The sequence below is a fragment of the Centropristis striata genome, chromosome 13, assembly GCF_030273125.1.
Source record: "Centropristis striata isolate RG_2023a ecotype Rhode Island chromosome 13, C.striata_1.0, whole genome shotgun sequence".
Classification (NCBI taxonomy): domain Eukaryota; kingdom Metazoa; phylum Chordata; class Actinopteri; order Perciformes; family Serranidae; genus Centropristis; species Centropristis striata.
Window position 1 is genome coordinate 20704601 of NC_081529.1, and position 21003 is coordinate 20725603.

The 21003-nt window shown below is 38.8% G+C and overlaps 1 protein-coding gene across 1 annotated transcript in view; it reads right to left on the reverse strand.

Annotated features, from left to right (window-relative positions):
- Positions 1 to 3177: 3177 nt before the first annotated feature.
- The window catches only part of tmem104 (transmembrane protein 104), a 95029-nt gene continuing 77203 nt past the window's right edge, over positions 3178 to 21003 (reverse strand). The window contains exon 10 of the mRNA XM_059348960.1: positions 3178 to 6180. Coding sequence (XP_059204943.1) covers positions 5417 to 6180 — 764 coding nt within the window. The 3' untranslated portion in view covers positions 3178 to 5416. The remainder of the gene's footprint in view (positions 6181 to 21003) is intronic.

The following is a 21003-nucleotide window of genomic DNA, read 5'->3' on the forward strand; positions in this document are numbered from 1 at the left end:
TAGTAAATCAGTCCAGCTCCAATTTGCAACTTATAAAAGTGTGCAGCAACTGATAATGAGCTTTACAGTAAAGTAGGAGACATTGTGTTTCCAGCAGGAAAACTTCAGAAAAAATCCTCAATTTTTAATGAGATAGAAGCAGGAGATTTTAGCCTTTTTAAAGATTTTAACGTGGAAAAACAACACATTACAAACATTTTATAAACTACTGCACTTACTTGCATGAAAAGAAAATGACAAATAGATCAGATATATATCTACTCTGCCAATATTATACTTCAATAGCACAACTAACAATGTGTTTTTTATTCTGGAGTCGAATTCCAGTGACACATTTCTATAATAATCGTCAAGTTTATTGTTTATTTTGTTTAATTTAGTTGCATAACAGTTGCAAAGTGTTCACTAAAAGCCCAGTTTTGCAATTATTTCTTCTTAACTGATACTATAGATGTATACTCTATCACTAAATATTTAATGTAGTAGGTTATTCCTGCAAGTTTGAGGCAGAAAGTGCTCAGTGCATGTGGCCAGAAGTTTGTGGACGTCTGAACTTTACACCCACCCGTGTGAAAGTTAAACCACCGCCTGTATAAAAGAAACGGAATTACCTCCATGACGTCACAGACTTGAAACCAGACGAGACCCTGAAACTGAAAGCACACTCTGCACACAACACCTTTACCTGACTGCACCTGGCTCTTGGTCAGCATCAAGATATCCTATCCCATCATCCCTTTGCTATTTTCACTCTAAGTGTGACCATCATTTACTAAATAAACATCATGTTGTAATAAAGAAGACTGAAAACTAACAATTGAGACCCAAATCTCATCATGAGAAGCTTTACTGAGGTCATAAATCAAGTGAGAAGTAGGTTAATTTTCTCATATACTTCTATGCACAAACTTACCATTCGTTTGTAGACTTTTGAGGCATTTTGACCTTCCCCATCTTATTTTTTGGAGCCTGAAGTGACCATATTTGTACTACATGAAGGTGGAGCTAAGTGCTACAACTGAGCAGCCGACTCCTCAGAGTGTCTTTTAGTAGAATCAAACACTGAACAAGACATTTTTAGGCGAGCAAAATGTTTTAAATTAGCTCTGATGAGTTAACGCACATCTGTAGGGATATACAGGATGGATACTGGGCCAATACTGTTATTTATTGTGCTCACAACCTGACTTCAACTGGCTCCTGGTCAGCGTCCATAATCTTCTTAACCTTAGTTAAGCCTAGTAAAAGGCTACTTCAATGAAAACTTCAAATCCTCCTTTTGCTATTTTTAATTTAATTGTGACCATAATCTACTAAATAAACATCATGCTGTGTTAAAGAAGACTTGTAACTAACAATTTATACCAAAAACTCATTATGAGAAAGTTTACTGAGGTCATAAATCAAGTGAGAAGTTGCGTAATTTTCTCATATACTTCTATGCATAAACTCACCCATTTGTTTGTGGAAATTTGAAGCATTTTGACCTTTCACATCGTGTTTTTTAGGAGAAGTGACCATATTTGGACATGGAAGTTATCAGCTAGCGCTACAATTGAGCAGCCGACTCCTCAGAGTGTTTTTGAGGAGTATCAAACACTGAATAAAACATTTTTAGACGAGCAAAATGTTTTAAATAAGCTTTGATGAGGTGAAAACATACTGAATGTATCAAAGCTCTGAGACAAAACACAAACTATGTTTTCTGTTTCACAAAAACACTCTGAAAGCAGGTAATTGGACATTTAATGGATTAAAAATATGTGACACATTTGTTTTGTTGAGTCCCTTTGTCCTCCGTCTTCACAGTGAAGCCACTAAGTGTTATAAATGATAGGCATGAAAGAAAACAACAAAAGAAAACCAAGGTTGTAAGAAAACTTCACTTCCTTGTAAGTAATGGAGGATCATGTGGTTCAGATGAACATAAAGCCTTTATTTTCTTTGTGATTCTTAAAAATCAAACACAGCATCCATTAAAGGAGTAAACATCCACAGAAAGGAGAGAACCAGGCCGCCCAAATTATTGTAAACAAATACCAGGAGCATGGAGGGAAGAAGAGAGAATACAGTAAAACTGAAGGGGCAAGCCACAACAACAACAACAACAACAACAACAACAACATAAAAGAAGATAAATGAAATAAGAACAACAACGATTATAAAGTATTTCGGGGACACACTGATTGTCAGTTGGATAAAATGGCTTACATGCAGATGTTTGTCTGGCAAGCTGATGGAAAAAAAAACAAATGGGCGAGAAAATGGTGCCCGTAAAAAAGGCACATTTCACAACTCCTAACAAGAGTCATCAGAAACACATCTCACTTCTTCTCCTTCGCACAGATGCACAAACACTCCGGACTGAAATACAAATATCGATCTAGTAAAAGTGTTGAAGAGGAGAAAAAGAGCTGCAACTGAACTGCACCAACTTAGGAATGTAAACATATAAATGACATAATGATAAGGTTTTGTGCATGCAGATTGAGCAAAAGCTGACAGAGACAAAAACTACTCGTGCAGGACCGAACAACCTGCAGGATAAATAAACTACAGATGCTCTAAAAGCTGTGAGAGCTCGTCCATGTTTGGTCCAGCTGAATGCTCAGCTGCAGTAAAGCCAGCAGCACCTCTGTCACCTTCAGCGGAGCTACAACAACGCTACGACGCACCAGTGCAAATCTGACCACTGCCGTGTCTTTAACAACACGCGAGTCACAGCACATTACCTTCCAATTTAAGCTGCATTTCAGTAGTTGATGAAAAAGCCACTGTAACTGCTGCACAACCCGCTGAACTACTGTACGCTGTAACACCGAGTCAGCATTTTAATGGCCTGTTTAAACCAGGGTTGGTGCTGCAGAGTGTGTTTGTCATTCGCAGCATTAATTTAGCCATTTAAGGGACATAAAGAGAAGAAATGTGTTCCAAGCAGAGTGTGGAAGGTTGTGATGCATATATGACCTAAGGAAAAGAAAACTGCATTATGGGAAATGTAGTATCCAGTGCTTTTTAAGCCTCAGCAGCTTCAAGCTTCAATTCTAGACTTTTTTTTTGTCTCTTATGAGTCTGCAAACTTTTGAGAAGTTTAACATTTAATCTCTGGTGTTCTGTTCTATCTGTAGGGATGGATACTGGGCCAATACTGTTATTATTGATTATTTAAATCATAAACATCAGTTAAGTATGATGATAAGTATGCGTTTATGTGTTTACTCTTAAAACACTAAACACTAAAACTTAAGGGTCATTCTACCCGGATTCTTTTTAAAAATCAAACAGTGCTCTAGTTGGTTTTATTTGTTAAGATATACAGTCATGGAAAAAAGTATTAGACCACCCTTGTTTTGCCGATATCTAGACATTTTCCATGGTTTTATTGATAATGATTTTGGTTATTATCAAGAAAACCATGGAAAATGTCTAGATATCAGCTCTTAAATTAAACTTGTATGAGCTATTTTTGATTGTTATTATATGTGTCCGAACAAATATACCTTTTGTACCAGGCATTAAAATGAAAGAGATATTGAAGAAAACAATGATCTAATATTTTTTTCCATGACTGCATATATACATCTTTTCTGGTTTTCTGGAGATTAATACAATTTTGCTTTCTTTGCAGAAACAATTCTCTTGTTCACTCTGGAATTATTAATTTACAGAGGAAAATTTCAGAGGAACGTCAGAGGACATTGTTTTTTTTTTTTTTGCTAAAAGTTGCTTCATTTTTCAAACATTAACTTTTTAAAGCAGCTTAAATGAACTTTTATTGTGTGTGGAGTTTGGTGGCACCTGTGGACAAAAGCGAGTGTTTCCATGAGCTCCAGACTCCCTTTAGAAAACCTCCCATTTTACTGCAGCAGGGTCTGACAGTCTGCCCTGCTCAGTCCTGGTTTTGGTTCTTCTGTACCTCCCTTCCCCTCCAGCGGGCCGTGCAAAACGGCCCGTGCATTCAGATGCATGGTGTCCGTGCAAGTCAAAGGTGCTAGAAAAAACAGATCTGAGTCTGTCCGCAGCAACTGCAGGACTTTCTGTAAAACTGCATGATTTCGTCTAATTTCATCAGACCTGATGGCCCCGTGGCCGGCATTAATTACACAGAAATAACCAGTCTTCTTGCTGATGGTCTTGCTTCTTCATGTAGGTCACATAGAGGCATCAATGTTATATTGAGAGTTTTTAATAACCAGTTAAAAGTTCATTTTAGCTGCTTTAAATGCCGTTTCACAAACAAACTTTTGTCACCCACAGGGCTTATTAAGTAGGAAAATGTGCTTTTTTGTGCCAACCTTTTAAGGAGTATGTCACTTATAATAATGGATTCTAAAAATGATAAAAGAAGCAGATGAAGGGCAGTAACAAAGGCACAGGAAGCAGCAAGGTGTCAGTTAACTCAGCACGACTAAACTACAGCACAATGGGCGGTGTGTGAAGCGTTGTGGTCACATTCGGCCACTGAAGGCGTCCACGGTGCACTGTACATCACCGTTACGCTGTCAGGCGTTGGGCTGCGTGATAGATACAGTACGAGGCTGACAGAGTCGTGAACGGGTGCTGAGCAGTAAAAGACGGGGAGACATGCCCTGTGTGTGAACTACAGGCACGAGCGACTGGTGATAAACAGAGATGGAGCTCTTCCTGGAGGCCTATCTGTCAGCGGATCTGTCACTGACGAGGTTCATTGTTCACGAGGGGGACGAGGAGGTCGGAAGGCAGGCGCCGCTGAGGAATGGATACACGTCAGCCGTGAGAGAGTGATCGTCCCCGACCCGTTCGTTTGTCTTCTTCTGTTGGTTTCTGTTTCAATTTCATTATCAGCCCACGTGGACGCTGAGCAGTTTAGCAACAGAGCACGAGTCTGGATGTGACAGGCTCTTCTTCTTGTCACTACTCCGCTCCTCCGATTGCTTTAATACGTCTTTATCGGAACATCCGGCCCTGAAGGTGCAGAGGATCCCTCCCTGCCTCCCCTAAAGTTTGGGATTTTAGAATACAGAACTCCAGAAATGAGGGTTATGATAATGTTTGTAACTTTCCGAACTCTTGGCGTGACCTTCTTTGTTCAAAGCCCGCTGAACTTCTGTGTATGAAGTTGTGTTTGTGCAAATCCTTGTGAAAAACTCACACCGTCCTCATGTTTGTTGACGAATCGTCCGTTTAATAAATGACCCTCTTCAGTTCCCTTTTCATCGCTGTCATGCACTGTTCCAGCTGTTTGGATGGAACAAAAACACTTTGACATTTGGTCCCATTCAACAAATGTTGATAAATTACTCTTAATTACATTTAAAATACGCAACAAAAGTCCCATAAAAAGGCACACTGTCCAACCAGCAGCAAGTAAGGCCTCGGAACAGAGAGACTGGCCAAATAGATATATATTTATTATTTTTGGAGAGTTTTTGGAATTTCATTTCTTGGTGTCAGTCAGGATGATGTTGGCGGTGACGAACATGAGGCAGGAGAAGGCCCACAGCAGCACAAACCACACCCAGAAGGCGTGGCCGAAGGGAGACCGATGCTTGTTGACGGCGTCTCGGCCAACCACGGGCTGCAAGTGGCGGCGAGAGTAATAGACGAGGAAAGCCGGGACGATGTACTGGATCCCCGTGCCGGCGTATGCTCCGGTGATGCCCACCAGGGACTCCAGGTTGTGGGTGCAGAATGCCACAACGATCGGGGGAACCAAGGTGATGAGGGGGAAGACGACGCGGTCCACCACCCACGGGTAGGTGCCGCCGTCCCGGTGAAACAGTGTCTTCCAGTTGTTGCGGAGCGTGACGGCGATGATCGGGAAGTTGGTGCTGATGGTGAAAACTGGGAACAGGCCCAGGAAGTAACGCAAGACGGGAATATCCAACACGTTGCAGTTGTCCGTGAAGTTCAGCGTATACATGTCGTGCAACAGCGCGCTGTCGAAGCAGAAGATGGCGGTGAAGGAGAGGAGCACGTAGAAGCACAGGATCAGCACGTAGTCGAAGAGCACCAGGAAGCCCACCCGCTTCTTGTCGGAGATGGGTGTCACCAGCGAGGGCAGCGAGTGCTGACACATGAAGGAGTACACGCACACGCCGAACAGGTTGGGCACGCCGGAGAAGGAGGCGACAGGCGGGCGGCCCTCTCCGGTGCCTTTACCGATGCGGATCAGAGCCAAGATGATCATCATGGTGAACGCTGTGGAAGAACAAGAGGAGAGGGAGTTAAAAACAAACTGACAGTGACATTAACAGTTTTTCCTCTTTGTCGAACACACTAGTGAGGCGACTTAGCTAAATAACGGAACTGAATTGGAAATTATAGAGACTGTATCCCAAATCGGACACATCTGCAATGCCGCACTTTCCAGTGTTTTCACGGTCATTTTCTAATAAGATCGCCACCACCAGTGGAGGTATAATTGATTTATACATTTTTAACAATCTACATGTGAAATTTTATTAATGTACATGGAGATATGCATGTCTAATTGCAATACGAAAGTAAATCTGATGAGAGAAAGCAGTAACAATGCTTGGGCTACACTCAGGCGATGATCTTAAAAGTACCTTTTTAGTATCTTTTTACTTACTGTACTGTATTTTATTATGAAAGACAGAAGTACGGTCTGGGTGTGTTGATAACGATGGCTGATAACGGTGTTATTTATTTGGCTTACCCAGAAACATCCAATTTCCCCCGAAAAACACAGCAACCCCCATTGTTTTACAGCGAAGAGATTCAAGTGTCCGATTTGGGATACAGAAAGCACACGGCTAATTCACCGGAGTTAGCGTACTTTTGATGACTCTGGTAAGCCCGAACCTACCGTACACGGTTAAAACTATATACAGTTTGAAAGATAAGAAGCTAGACTTTAGTTTCACACCATTTAATTAATTGGAAGCATAACATGATCATTTATATTAGTAGTTAATGCGAAATTTTGATAGAATCTTAGCCGAACAGTGTCTAATTTGGGATACAGTTATGCTATGTAAATACATGGCGAAATCATCTATTTGATCAATTTCAATTTAGATCAATAGCTGAAAGCGATCAGTTAAAAAAACCTTCATCTGCCCCGATGCAGAGTCTTTGATCAGCTTGGGGCATAAATAGTATTTTATCACTCATAAATTAAACTTCTTATGTGTAAGATCGCATGATATCTTCCATTACCTCACTTTGAATTAAATAAAGGGGATACAGTATGCTGCAGCAACTTAATCAGTAAAACTACACGAGCCAAATGTGAAAAAATAAGATAAATATCCAGATATATTGGTTAAATCAGTACAAACTCTTTCAGAAAATCAGCAAAATTATTTTATTTTTTTTATGAAATAAAACTGTAAGTCTGGAGTCTGTATTTTCCATACCATGGGAAGAGTTCATATCCATTTCCCAGCTGTTACATGTCACATTTATTATTTTATTACTTTTACACCAGACAGAATGCAGCTACAGACGGGCTTGTAGCGTGTATTCAATCTTTTAATATTTATTAGTATTTTACTGCTAATCTAAATTGACAGGATTTTAACTCTGGACAAGGTTACATTATTTTTTCTTTAGTTAAATTCCAACATATGTATTTACTGGTAGTGGCCTGGACAAAAAGCCTTCTTATTATTCTCCCACTGTAAAGGGAGTAAATACAGCTTTGAAGGACGGCCGTTTCTTTACATTTTATTAATGGAAAACAGATCAATGTTGACAAGGTGGAATTGTTTTCTGACCTTGTACAGTATTTACTGCATAACAGTTTATGTGCAGCGTTTTTTAAACACCAGCTTACATAACGTCAGAGTAAGTGTGATAACTGTGATTTGGGCGACTGAAGAGAATCAACATGTCATTTCTCATCATGTGACTCGGCCCGAACAACCTTCAACACAGTGGTTTGTTCATGTTTCGTCTCTTTCTACCACAGTCTGACAATCGCTTCCATCAATCAGCAAGATTCAACACAAAACTGCTTGTTTTTATCATAAATTCATGAGCTTTAAGACCAAAACACTCCTAAATAACTACCAGAGGTGGAATGTTATCAAGTATTACCATGTTTTTTTACATGCATAAATACTTTTTATATATATATACTACTGCTCAAAAGTATTCTAACGCATAAGACTCATGGGTTGCTCCATTTGGTCTTGGTAGTCAAGGTAATTAAGGTAATCAACGTGGTTAAGAGAGAGTAAACATGATAAATACATCAAAAAAGTGGCTTTAGAAAATTGCATACTCCATTATGATTGCCACTCATTTTTTAGATGCTTAGATGAGTCCAGGAGAGGTTTTTAAAGATGTGAAAAACAAACAATAGGCTGAGCTCCATGTATTATAGGCCAAACAACAACAAAAAAGACCAAAGAGGCCGAAAAAAGGGACTAAACTATGATAATACACAAGACAACAAGCACATGTCACTAATACAAACCACCTAGATTATAATAAAAACCTGATAAATCTGAAAACGTGAGCATCAAGTTTTGGCTTGGATGGAAAACAACAACTTAAACTAACGTTCTGCCTCCTTAACATGTTAGGACTCATTTCAACAAGCAATACAGCATAAAACTATGTTTTGTGTGTGTTTTTATTCTGAGAAAAAAAAAAATATTCTGAGAAAAAAACTCACAAATGTACTAAAAAAAACCTCAAGTTTACGAGAAAAAGCTCACAAATTTACAAGGAAAAGCTCACAAATATATTAGAAAAAACACAAATTTACTAGAAAAAAAACACAAATTTACTAGAAAAAAATCACAAATTTACAAGGAAATAACTCAAATCCAGGAGAGGTTTTTAAGACGTGATAGTGAAAAAACAAACAATAGGTTTAATTACCTGTATTATTGGCCAAATAAAACAAAAAAAGACAGAAAAGCCCACTCGTAAGGTGCCCGTTATGGCAGATGTGGCATCTAAACTGACGTTAAAACAAAAAGATAAAAACATCACCTGCTATAAAAAGGGAAGGAAATGTGAATAAAATCATCTCTCCCAGTGTGGAAGTGCCTTCTGGCTGTTTGTCCCAGAAACACTGGGCGTAAAAAAACAATTGGGGGACATTTCACGGGCCGACACAGAGTCAGTGGAGCCAGGTGGAGGTGGAGAAGCGAACCTTCCACCTCCTGCTGCTCACACGCATCACTCATTGATTTCTGAAGGTTCTTCCAGCATGAGCAGAGCTAAAGGAAGAGCTCGGAGCGTGGCGCGGCGTGCAGTCCTGTTAACGGGCTGACAGTCATGTGGCCCGGTGAGCCATCTCACCTCCACACACACTCAATCAGCTCCGTGACACCAGGAGTTAGTCATAGCCCCGCGATGGCCACCAGCCAGCTCCTCAACTTTCATCACCAGGCTGTCCTTTAAACACAGGGTGACATTTAGGAGGTGCCACTCTGACCGTAATCTGTCACACTTATGCAGAAAATGATTCCATAGCATACGCCTCTATACCCTCGGTGAGACTCGCTGTGATGCACACATGAAAGAGAGAGAGAGAGAGATCCCTGCAGCCTGGGATGGAAACATCCAGGAGTGTGAGCACAGCGTGTCCTGTGATAGTGTTGTTTCTGGTCACAGCAGCAGGGAGAGGTGTGTGTGCAAGGTGGGAGCTTAAAGTTTCAATTTCAAACTATTAATCAGCGTTGGCGCGCTCCTGCAGTGGCACTTTAATGTATGTCAGGAGGATAAAATTCATTCCAATTATCAGGGACAGACTGCACAGGGAAGGAGAAACCTTCAGAGGAAGGAAGGAGAAAGGTGTTCAGGGTGGAGGAGAGAGTCTGCAGAAACAACAAGGGCAGCAGAATCTGAGGGGGGACTAACAAAGAAACTGTAGTATTAACATAGAGATTACTTTTGTTTAAATAATTATGATAAGAAGTAGCGCGAGGGAAGAGGTTGAAGAGGCAGGAATTAGGGATGTTGTAGCCCTCCTCTATTAAAAAATGTGTTTTTATTAAGTTTATGTCACCAGAAAAGTCTGACTAAGACTTTACTGACTTGTTGCTTAACAGTTAATGATCGGTTAACGAGGGTCGACTGTTGGTGAGACAAAAAGACGAAAGAAAAACTCACAAATTTACAAAAAAAAACCTCACAAATTTACGAGTAGAAAACTAAAAAATTTACTAGAAAAAAACTCACAAATTTACTAGAAAAAATTGACAAATTCACTAGAAAAAAACAAAAATTTATGAGGAAAAAACTCACACATTTTTGAAAAAAAACTGACAAATTTATGTGAAAAAACTCACAAATTTACGAGAAAAGAGGTCTGGCCCAGACTTTACTGACTTGTATCTTAACAGATAATGATCGGTTAACGGTTAACCTGGTTTACAGGTAGCCTTTATGACCTGTAATCAAATTAGTATGTACTCTTATGAAAGTCCGGCTTTATTATAGGTGATGGAGACAATTGAAGTCTGGAGCTGATGTTGGCTGTGGTGTGTATTTCTGTTGTTTGTCAGAGAAAAAAGAGGACAAAGAAAATGTTTAGTATATTTTTTAACATTATTTTTGTTTTTTCACATGTTAATATTGGTTAATATTTAGGGAAAGAAGCAAAAACCAAGCCAGATTTCACATATGGAAAAAGGAAAAAGAAGACGGGATGCAGATGCTAAATGAAAACTAAATTATGCAGGTTGTGAACTTCCTTCAGTGCTTCTGAATGGGACATAAATCTCAGAGAGGGGATCAAAGAGAATAAATTACACCAACAACAGAGAATTTTATATCCAGATTTTTAACAAACTGCACAGCGACATGTGACCACCAACCACAGCAGATTGAAGCACTCGCACATAAAGTGTGTAAACCTGTTGCACATTTTTTTCTATATTTAATGCATCCTTGGCTGACAGCCAGTGTAATCTGAGGCTGAGGGGAGAGTGGCCGTCCTGCCCTCAGACTGTAACCTCCGAGTACACAGAGCCACGGAGCCACTGCTGCAACTAATGACGACTTTAATCAAAGATTACTGTCCCAATGAATCGATTAACTCTTAAGTCTATAAATAATAGTGAAAAAATATCAACTACAGCTTCTTTAAGGCCACCAGGACGTATATTGCTTGCTTTGTGTCGTTTTTTGGTAATTTTGTGTCTCGTTTTCTAATTTTGCAACTTATTTTGGTAATTTGTTTATTTTTAATCTTTTTTTATAGGACATCTTTTTTTGTAATTTTGTCTCTTTTTGAACTAATTTTGTGTCTTTTTTGTAATTTTGTGTCTTTTTTTGGTCATTTGCGACTACTTTGTTATTTTTGGTCATTTGTTTCTTTTTTAAATCTTTTTTTATTTGACACATTGCTTTTTTCATTTTGTCTCTTTTTTGTAATTTTGTGCCTTTTTTTGGTAATTTTGATTAATTTATCTTTCTTTTATTTGACATATTTTTCTGGTAATTTTGTGTCTTTTTTGGTAATTTTGTGACTTTTTTGTTGCTAATTTGGTGTCTTTTTGGCAATTTTGTCTTTTTATTTGCATGGAAGTCCAGCGTTACTTTGACCCTCCCACCTTAAATGACACTTAAAAGCCCAAAAAACCTAAGATATTCATATACAGAGACAACAAAAAACAGCAAATTCCTACATCTGAGAAGCTGAAACCAGAGAATATTTGGCGTACATTTCTTCTTAGAAATTGACTGAAATGATCAATGAAAATAGTCCAACCATTAAAGCCATAAAACAGTCAGCAACAGTCTGCACTTCTTCCCCCAAAAAACATCTCCAACGTGCACGTAGCCGTCACTACAGCCCATCTGTCTGCTCCCCGTGCTCCCTCTGTCTTCTTTCTCCTTCAGACTTTGTCTTCTTCCCACCTTTCTGTCTGTAAGAAGCTACGTGTGAAGCTCGGAGCAACGCCACCTGTCTGCCTGCTGTCTGCAGAGGGAGCTGGACAGGACAAAAGGGAGATTTCCTCCTCGCTGACACCAACACTTGCAGGCAGGAAACAAGCATGGCGCTTTTAATTAAAAGTGCCTCGGGGTGTTCGGGCTCTGCTATGTTACCTGAAGCACCTTTCTGCAGGTTCAGCCAAGATTAAGATGCTGCGAGTGTGTGAGAGAGGACAGCAGGGCTGGTCCTACTGGTAAGCTCCCAGTTAAACTTAAACATGGGTTAATAATATTCAGAATCCCTCCAAATTGCTAAATCTAAAAGCATAACGTTTCTTTTCTTCTGCCCACATTTCACAAGGGTTTATGCTAATTAAGAGGCAGAGCGCTCATTTATCTTACTTAAGACACAGGAACTAACCCCTTATTTTTCAGAGAAATTGAAAGTCAATCAAATGGTAGAGAGGAGCCGAGAACAAAGCCACGAGATGAAGCTTTTCATAATGTGCTCGTTTGTCACCGACTCCCGGCTGCATCACGCTACACGACGTGGGCAAATCACATTCGCCGTCACATTTTTATCACACCCGTTGCACCTATAGCTGTGAACCTCAATGCTGGAGCACGACGCGGCTGTGAAATAAGAGCACAATAGCTGTGATCACCTTGACCAAGGAAACACAGTCTGGCACTTTATTTACATAGCAAATTCAGCGTGTTCTCGCAGGTCACTGGATTGATGTGAACCATATTCAAATGCATTATTCAGTGAGTATCACACACACATATAAAATATATATATCAGCCTGTTTTAACCGCAACTTGTCTCATCAATTTTGTGTCTTTTTTTGTAATTTTGTGTCTTTTTATGTAATTTTGTGCTTTTTTTCGGTCATTTTGTTTCTTTTTTTTAAAACCTCTCTTTTATTTGACATATTTTTTTGGTTATTTTGTGTCTATTTTTAATCTTTCTTTTATTCGACAGCTGTTTTTGGTAAATTTTGTGTCTTTTTTTGGTAATGTTGTGCCTTTTTTGGTCATTTTTGTGTCTTTTTTGGTCATTTTATGTGTGTTTTTAATCTTTCTTTTATTCGCCAGCTGTTTTTGGTAAATTTTGTGTCTTTTTTTGGTAATTTTGTGTCTTTTTTGGAAAATTTTGTAATTCCAAAGCTGAAGCACAACGCGGCTGAGAAACAAGAGCACAATAGCTGTGATCACCTTGACCAAGGAAACACAGTCTCGCACTTTATTTACATAGTTAATTCAGCGTGGTCTCGCAGGTCACTGGATTGATGTGAACCATGTTTTGTTTCTGTTTTTAATCTCTTAAATTTGACATCTTTTTTTGTAACTTTTTGTTTTTCTCTGTATTTTTGTGACTTTTCTGGTAGTTTTGTTTCTTTTTTAATCTCTTATTTATTTGACATCTTTTTATGTAATTCTTTTTTTGGTAACGTTGTCTTTTTTGATAATTTTGTAATCTTAATGCTGGAGCATGAAGCAGTTGTGAAATAAGAGCACATTAGCTGTGATCCCCTTGACCAAGGAAATTCACAATATATTTACATAGTAAATTCAGCGTGGTCTCGCAGGTCACTGGATTGATGTGAACCATGTTCAAATGCATTATTCAGTGAGTATCACACACACATATAAAATATATATATCAGCCTGTTTTAATCTCAACTTGTCATCTCCTTACAGCCATTATTACCGGCACCTTGCACCTTACTTTATGGTGTTTTCATGCATTGACGAGATGAAAAAGCCCCTTTAAAAAGACGCCTTTGACTCCCTGATGAAGTCTCATCACGCACATTTCTGCGTCACCCAACAGCGACACCCATCCCTCCAAAGAGCCTCCGATGGGACGAGCCATTTAGCTCTGCAGATATCTGTCAGGATATGGTGATTACATGCACTTTTAAATTGACACGCCGGGCCCTGCCGACACTCTCCACCACATGACAGGAACTGAGTAAATTGAGCAGGTGTCAAACAGCCACATATCACGTCCACATAACTAGTGGCCGTCTGTCTTGCTGCCTGTGATTTATTTTACCTGGATGGGGGGATGGCGATGACCTTGTGAGGGAATGCTTTCGACTTAACAACCCTCCAGAGGAGCCTCTTACAGCTGTATCCTCAATGGTGGCAAGAAAAAAAAAGGAGAAGAAAAAAAAAGCTGTTGCTGTTAAGCCAAGGATGGCAGACGCTCTCAATGCTCCGAGGAGTCATTGGCAGCGTACGGAGAAGGACTCTTCAGAGGCTATCTGAGAAGAGATGGGATTTCTGGACTCAATTAATGAGGAGAAAGTGGTGGAAGGTGAGAGGTGATCAATCTCATGTGCGACTGAGCAGGAGAAAGCTGCAGGCTGGGGGTCTCGCTGCTCTGAGAGGACGGTTCGTACACTTAATCGTGAGCTATTCATTGATGATGGTGAGAAGGTCAAGGACTCAGCTGGGTTCTAAACCGACTTATTTCTTTTGAGGCTGTAGTGGGTTAACACTGAAGGTATCACATGAAACTAGAAGACGTACAGAATCAACTGGTACCAACCATGTTGGGAAGACCTCAAGATATCTGGATGAAAATGGGTTGTATGGGTTCCCACAAGTCCCCCTTCTTATAGTGATGCCCACTTTATGCAAATCCCAATCAATTTGGAGCAATTTTTTGCATCTCTGCACATTGGGGCCCCTAACCAATCTGTGAGCTGCATAAATCGGGTCTGACTGGAAAGCTGAGACTCTTGTGGATCCAATGAGCCCATTTTTACACTAAGGGGTTTCTCTGCAGGCAACACAACACAAGAGCTCGCCATCTCATGCAAAAAAAATGCAAATTTTGCAGAAATCTCCAAAATGTCAAATGTTTTTCTAGATCAAATCACAGCATGGATTTTCTCTGGTGTTCCTCAAGATCTTGGTGTCTAAAGTTTGGCATTATGGAAGGATTTTCACATTTTTTATCAATTCCCAAGTGGCTAAAAGTCAGCACCAAATCTGTGTAACAAATGTTGTAAGCCTGTCTTTGCACACTATATGGACAATAAGGGGCTTTCTCAGCAGGCAACACAACACAAATGCTTGCCATACAATCGCCAAAAAATGCAGAAATCTCCAAAATATCAAAAGTTATTAAAACCAAATCACAGCATGGATTATTCTATGTTGTCCATCAAATTATTGTTGTCTTAATGTGGTCTTTTTTGAAGAATTTTTAAAACATTTTCTATCAATTTGAGTGGTCAAAAATGGTCAAATTTAGCACCAAATCTATGTCACAAATGGCACCAACCCAAATATTGCTCCAACAACTTATGAGACACAAATGTATGACTACAACAACTCGACACAGAGCTGTGCTGTATCACAGATTTATCTTCGGGTTCTATAGGCGTGTTTCTATTAGGTCCGCCCAAGATCCGGCAAACTTCACCAGTTAGCGGCTCAGAAAGTACCTGCCTCAGGTAGGTACCCTCTGAGCCGCTACTGACTAATCAACGCTGATTTGACACGGTTGAGGTAGCAATTTTCTGCATGCGAGATTCATTTGCAGACTGGACGCTGTCGCTAACATCTCCTGCTCTGACTGCAGTTGGGAGAGACTGCTGCGGGGGGACTGGGCCGCTTGTGAGTGCTTTGGGACAGAGCCTGCTACTCATTAAGAAAAGTAGGAACGAGTCTCAAAAAGTCTCCAATAACACCAGAAAAAGTTTCTAGATTTGTTGCCAGTCGCGAGAGTAGCTAGAGGGGTCTGAATAGTAGTAGTAGTAGTAAATATAGCAACAAAGTCGCTAAGTTGGCAACACTCATTGCCGCGTCAGTCTGTTGTCACATTGGAACTCCGTTGGTTAGCCGCTACAAAAATACCTGTATGAGAGCAGAGGCCGAGGGGAACTAACTAGTGGGTGGAGCCAAAACACACAGCCGCTTAACAAAAAGTACTCAAAAAGTACTCAGTGGAAACACGCCTTATGCTGCATCTACTGTTGACCTGCTATCTCCCCCTAAAGACTCCCTGTCCCTGATCCCAACCCTCTAAAAAATGGAGCACCAGTTAATGTTTGAGAGGAGCAGTTCAAACACTGAGGAAACACATTGTGCACCAATATGACACAAGGTTCTCTTTGTGTTTTAAACATCTCTCCCTCTGGTGGCTTTAGAACTCAGCAATCAGCATCACCATCATTAATTAAGAGAGAAAGTCCTCTTAGCTAATTAGTGGCCCGGCCCTTTGCCCAGTTCTCACCAGGGTCTGTGGAGGTCTTGCTGTTGCAGAGCAGAGTCTCCTGAACCCCTTCAGGACCGCTGGGTGCCTGGGTGATAAGTGGCAGCTTTGCCTCATAACAACTTGTGTGATCTCAGATAGGACGATCAGCAAACACAGCACAGAGCAGCTCAGCAGCAGGCCGGCTGTTTATCACTCCGTACTGCAGCTCGGGTTCACAGGGACGAGCCAGCCAGACTCCATGACTCCGTCTGACAGCTTCATGAACACAGCAATTAGTCCACGCAGCCAGCCGCAGCCACACTATGTCTACATTACCCAGATAAAAGGGTAATGGAACAATCCAAATACTTTCAATGGTGAAGAAATAAAGCTGATATCTGCTCATTTCTACTGCTGTATTCCATCATAAACACTGTTGGTAGGAAGGCTTTGCTTTTGTTTTGATTGTTAAGTCTTTGATTTAATGTCATAATAAAAATATTCTTACTAACTCTAATGATTAGTGAATTATTAGTGGGACTGAAAGTCTGACAAATAATGGATTGCTATCTAATATAAAAGGCTACTTTATTTAATTAATTTCGTTATTTTTACTCTAGAGATGTTCATGTTTTAATGTTCATTGTACATTTTAATTTTCTTAAAACTCAATTAACATAATTAAATAGTAATTTATTATAGAACACATACTATTCAGGAATTATCACTTACTTTTTGTAAACACACAAGAGAAAAATTTCTCTCCGCCTTAACAGAAATGACAGGAAAATCAATTTTTTTTAAACTAGCTTTGTCTGCTTGGTGTTTCATGTTTTTCTTGGAGCTTTTGTCCCTCTATTTTTGTAACTTAGTGCCCAAAAAGTGACGCCCACAAAACATCCCAAATACAGCAAAATAAAAATATACAGGTTGAGACATTCTCATACTTCTAGTGGGTCATCAGTCTAAAAAAGTCTCTACTTTTCTAAACCGTGTACAGGAATAGTTTTTTATCCTTAAAATGTTTGTGTCAAACAAGGAAACTACGCCTGACATCTGCATGTTCAGCTCCATGAGCATTTTAAAGGCAATAACTCCAATAAGTAAAGAGCAGTTATGCATGGAAATATTATGAAATATAGGTCAATTGTCTCTGCCTGCTGCAGCTGCACAGATTTAAAGCTCATTAAGGTGTGCACAGCCTCAGGGTTTTAATCAAAAAGAAAAAAACACAAATTTACGAGAAGAAACGAGAGACAACCAACAATTTTAAGAGGAAAAACTCACAAATTTGTGAGAAAAAAATGTACACATTTACAAGAACAAAAAAAAATGTATTTACAGGAGAAAAAAACTCAAAAAATCTACAAGAGAAACTAACAAATTTACTAGAAAAAAACAGCAATCATTAGCTGAAGGAAAAATATCATTTTCTTGACCTAAAGGTGACCTTTTTTGGTTGAAACATCATATTTACATTAAATAAAAGAGAAAGTCTCAGAAAACTGTGTGCAGGTATTTTTTTTTTATCTTTAAAATGCCTGTGTCAAACAAAAAAATTAAGCCTGACATCTACATGTTCAGCTCCATTAGCATCTAACTTCAATATTTAACTGTTGCATTTATTTAACTGAAAAGGCAATAACTACAATAAAAGTAGAGAGCAGTTATAGATGGGAATATTAGGAAATATATTTCGATTGTCTCTGCCTGCTGCAGCTGCAGATTTAAATCTCATTTAAATGTTCTCAGCTTTAGGGTTTTAATCAATAAGTAAAAAATATGAACAAATGTCTTCTTTTAAAACGAGTGGCTGAAGGCAGAGCTGTAATTACTGCTCGTGCTGCAGACTGAAGGCACCTCTGAGGTAAACAAGCCACAGTGGTCGCCGACCATAATTAAAAGCTTTGTCACTGCGCATGGATCCGATTGATCGTGTTCTCCGACTAAATCAGACATCCGACAAACATCGCCCTGATCACCCTGGAACTCATCTCAGCAGGAAGTCAAACTTCTCATCACGCAGAGAAAAAAACGTCGATGCTGAGCCGGGACGGAGGACAACAGAGAGGAAAGGGGAGAAACATACAGAATGAAGAATATGTGAAGGAGGGCTTGTTCAAGGTGAAAATGAGTGGTATGTTTCTATTTGTTTACTTATTTACTTTGTGTTTTTTAGGGTTGTTGTTATTACAGACAGGACACGAGCAGGGGAGGGATGCTCAGCTCATTAAGAAAAAACCTAAGCCACATATGTTTTCTTATAAGTTGTTGGATAGGCTTTTTAAGCATTTATAAGAGAAAAAACCTTAAAAAACATTTCGAGGACAAAAGCGCACAAATTAACAACAGAAAACTAAACATTTTATGAGGAAAAAACTCACAAATTTATGAGGAAAAAAATTAATTTATGAGAAAAAACTCACAAATTTACAACAGAAAACCAACAATTTTATGAGGGAAAAAACTCACATTTATGAAGAAAAAAATTCACAAATTTATGGGGGGTCCAATCACAAATTTACGAGAAGACACTCACAAATTTACAAGTAAAAATCAAAAAGTGTATGAGGAAAAAACTCACAAATTTACAAAAGAAAACTAACAATTTATGAGGAGAAAACTCACAAATTTATAGGGAAAAAAACTCACAAATTTACAAAAGAAAACTAACAATTTATGAGGAGAAAACTCACAAATTTATGGGGAAAAAAACTCACAAATTTAAGAGAGAAAACTACGGATTTATGTGAAAAAATGAAATGTATAAAAATAAAAGGAAAAAAAAAAAGAGAAGACGGCAGCCGTGTAGCCGGACTCAGAAAGATGCTTTAGTCCTTGGCTGACAGCTCGAGTGTCATAAAGACAGAACAGGGACGATGTTTTCCGATCGGAGGGTTTTCCCGCTCTCAGATGTAATTTTTCAGGCCCTGTGAACTGTTGGTTCTGCTGTTGGGTTCATTAAGACCAGCTCGTACTTCACTGTCCCCCCTGTGAGCTGCTCTGCTCCGTACGAAGTGAACTTTCCTCTCAACTTGCCCCTCGAGTCCCCCTGACCTTCACAAACAATATCTGCCTCCCTCGGCCGTTTAAAATGGCTCTGGGCAGCTGTGAATCCCCCGAGGGCCGTTAGTTTCTGAGCCTCTGCTGTGGTAAACTAAGAGCTGTAGTCGGATCACTGGAGCAGGGACGCTTACTTACTTACTCTTGTTTTGTCCTGGTTGAAGGAAAATTGGTGCTGTTTACAACATTTCACATAAATATCCAGTTTATCATCATCCGGTCGTTACTTTGAAGACGCATTCAAGCAAAATTTATTTCACTATTAAAGTTTTGTGTGTTCTCAAATATAAAATAATAAGAGTTCATGTTTTAAAATGGGAAAATAAACCTCACCTTTTTTGTGTGTGAACTATAAATGAAAATATAAGCAAAACTTTAAAGTGCCGTGCCTGTTAAACTACTGACTGAATCAAAGAGGATTAAATGTGGATTTCTTGATACAAGATTAAAATAAAATTGCCATTCCATTTTCCATATGTATTCTAAGAAAAAACTCACAAATTTACGAGTAAAAATGCACACATTTTTCCATTAAAAAAAACCTTACATTCATGAGAAAAAAACTGAAAAATGTACCAGAGAACAAATTTACCTGAAAAAAAGCACAAATTTACAGGGAAAAAATCTCACATTTACGTAAAAAAATCACATATTTATGAGAATAAATGCACAAACTTAAAGGAAAAACGAATAATTTACAAGAAAACATTTACAAAAATGTACAAGAGAAAATTAACAAATTTACGGGAAAAAAAAAAAAAAATGTTAGAGAAAAAACTCACAAATTTACGGGAAAAAAATCACAAATTTACGGAAAAAATACATGAATTCATGAGAAATAATGCACACATTTATGAGAAAAAAATATTAATTTACAAGAAAACAATTGTACGAGATTGTACAAATGTACGAGATAAAACTAACAAATTTCCTACAAAAACTCACAAATGTACAAGAAAAAAAAAATCACAAATTTAAGAGAAAAAAATGGAAAATGTTTATAGTTAATGATATAGTTAAAATAAACCTAACCTCATTTTTGTGTACTATAGATGAAAATACAAGTAAGACGTTTAAATATTGTGCCTATTAAACTATTAACTGAATCAAAGGGGATTTAATGTGGATTTCTTGATACGAGATTAAAAAATAAAAAATGATTCAATAATAATTATTTTTTCATTCAGTGCACTGTAATTGTAACACTAAAACCTGCTGAAATGACACAGATCCCAACATTATGTCAGGCCAGTAAATATAATCAGCCAGTTGTCCAATCACCGGTGCTCAAAAAAGGAACAAAACAAACAAAACACAACAAAATTACATATGTACAAATACTTTTTATAGGCGCCGTTTTACTCCATTCAAAAATACAGTATATACATCTTGAAAAGATGCTTAAAACGGAAAAAACAAGTAAAATGTGAAGTAAACCAGCAGTGGGAGGCAGAAAATCTTTCCTGTGAAACAAACGTGGCAGGCGCTCATGGGGAGCACAGATCTATACGCCTCTGAGTCCACAGTTAATATAGACAGTAACACCTCCGAGGATGCACACAGCGATCAGCGCGTCCCGAGAGAGACGGACGGAAGTGATTAATACTCGTTTACTGAGTGAGGACGGCTGTTAACTTATTCCCTTCCTCTCATACCACTCAATATCAATTAGAGAAGCTCTCTGCTCCTGTCAGTGTTTAGAGGAGGTCCTCCAGAGAGCTCATATATATAATGATCCTCCCTGCTTTCCGTGGGCAGGAGGCAAACACCAACAGGCAACAGGTTGCAACTGCAATTCTGCACATTTATTGACATAAAGTAGAAGCTATTTGCATTTATTTCAATATTTTAGAGTTTTTGTTTTTTTTTAAATTGTGGCT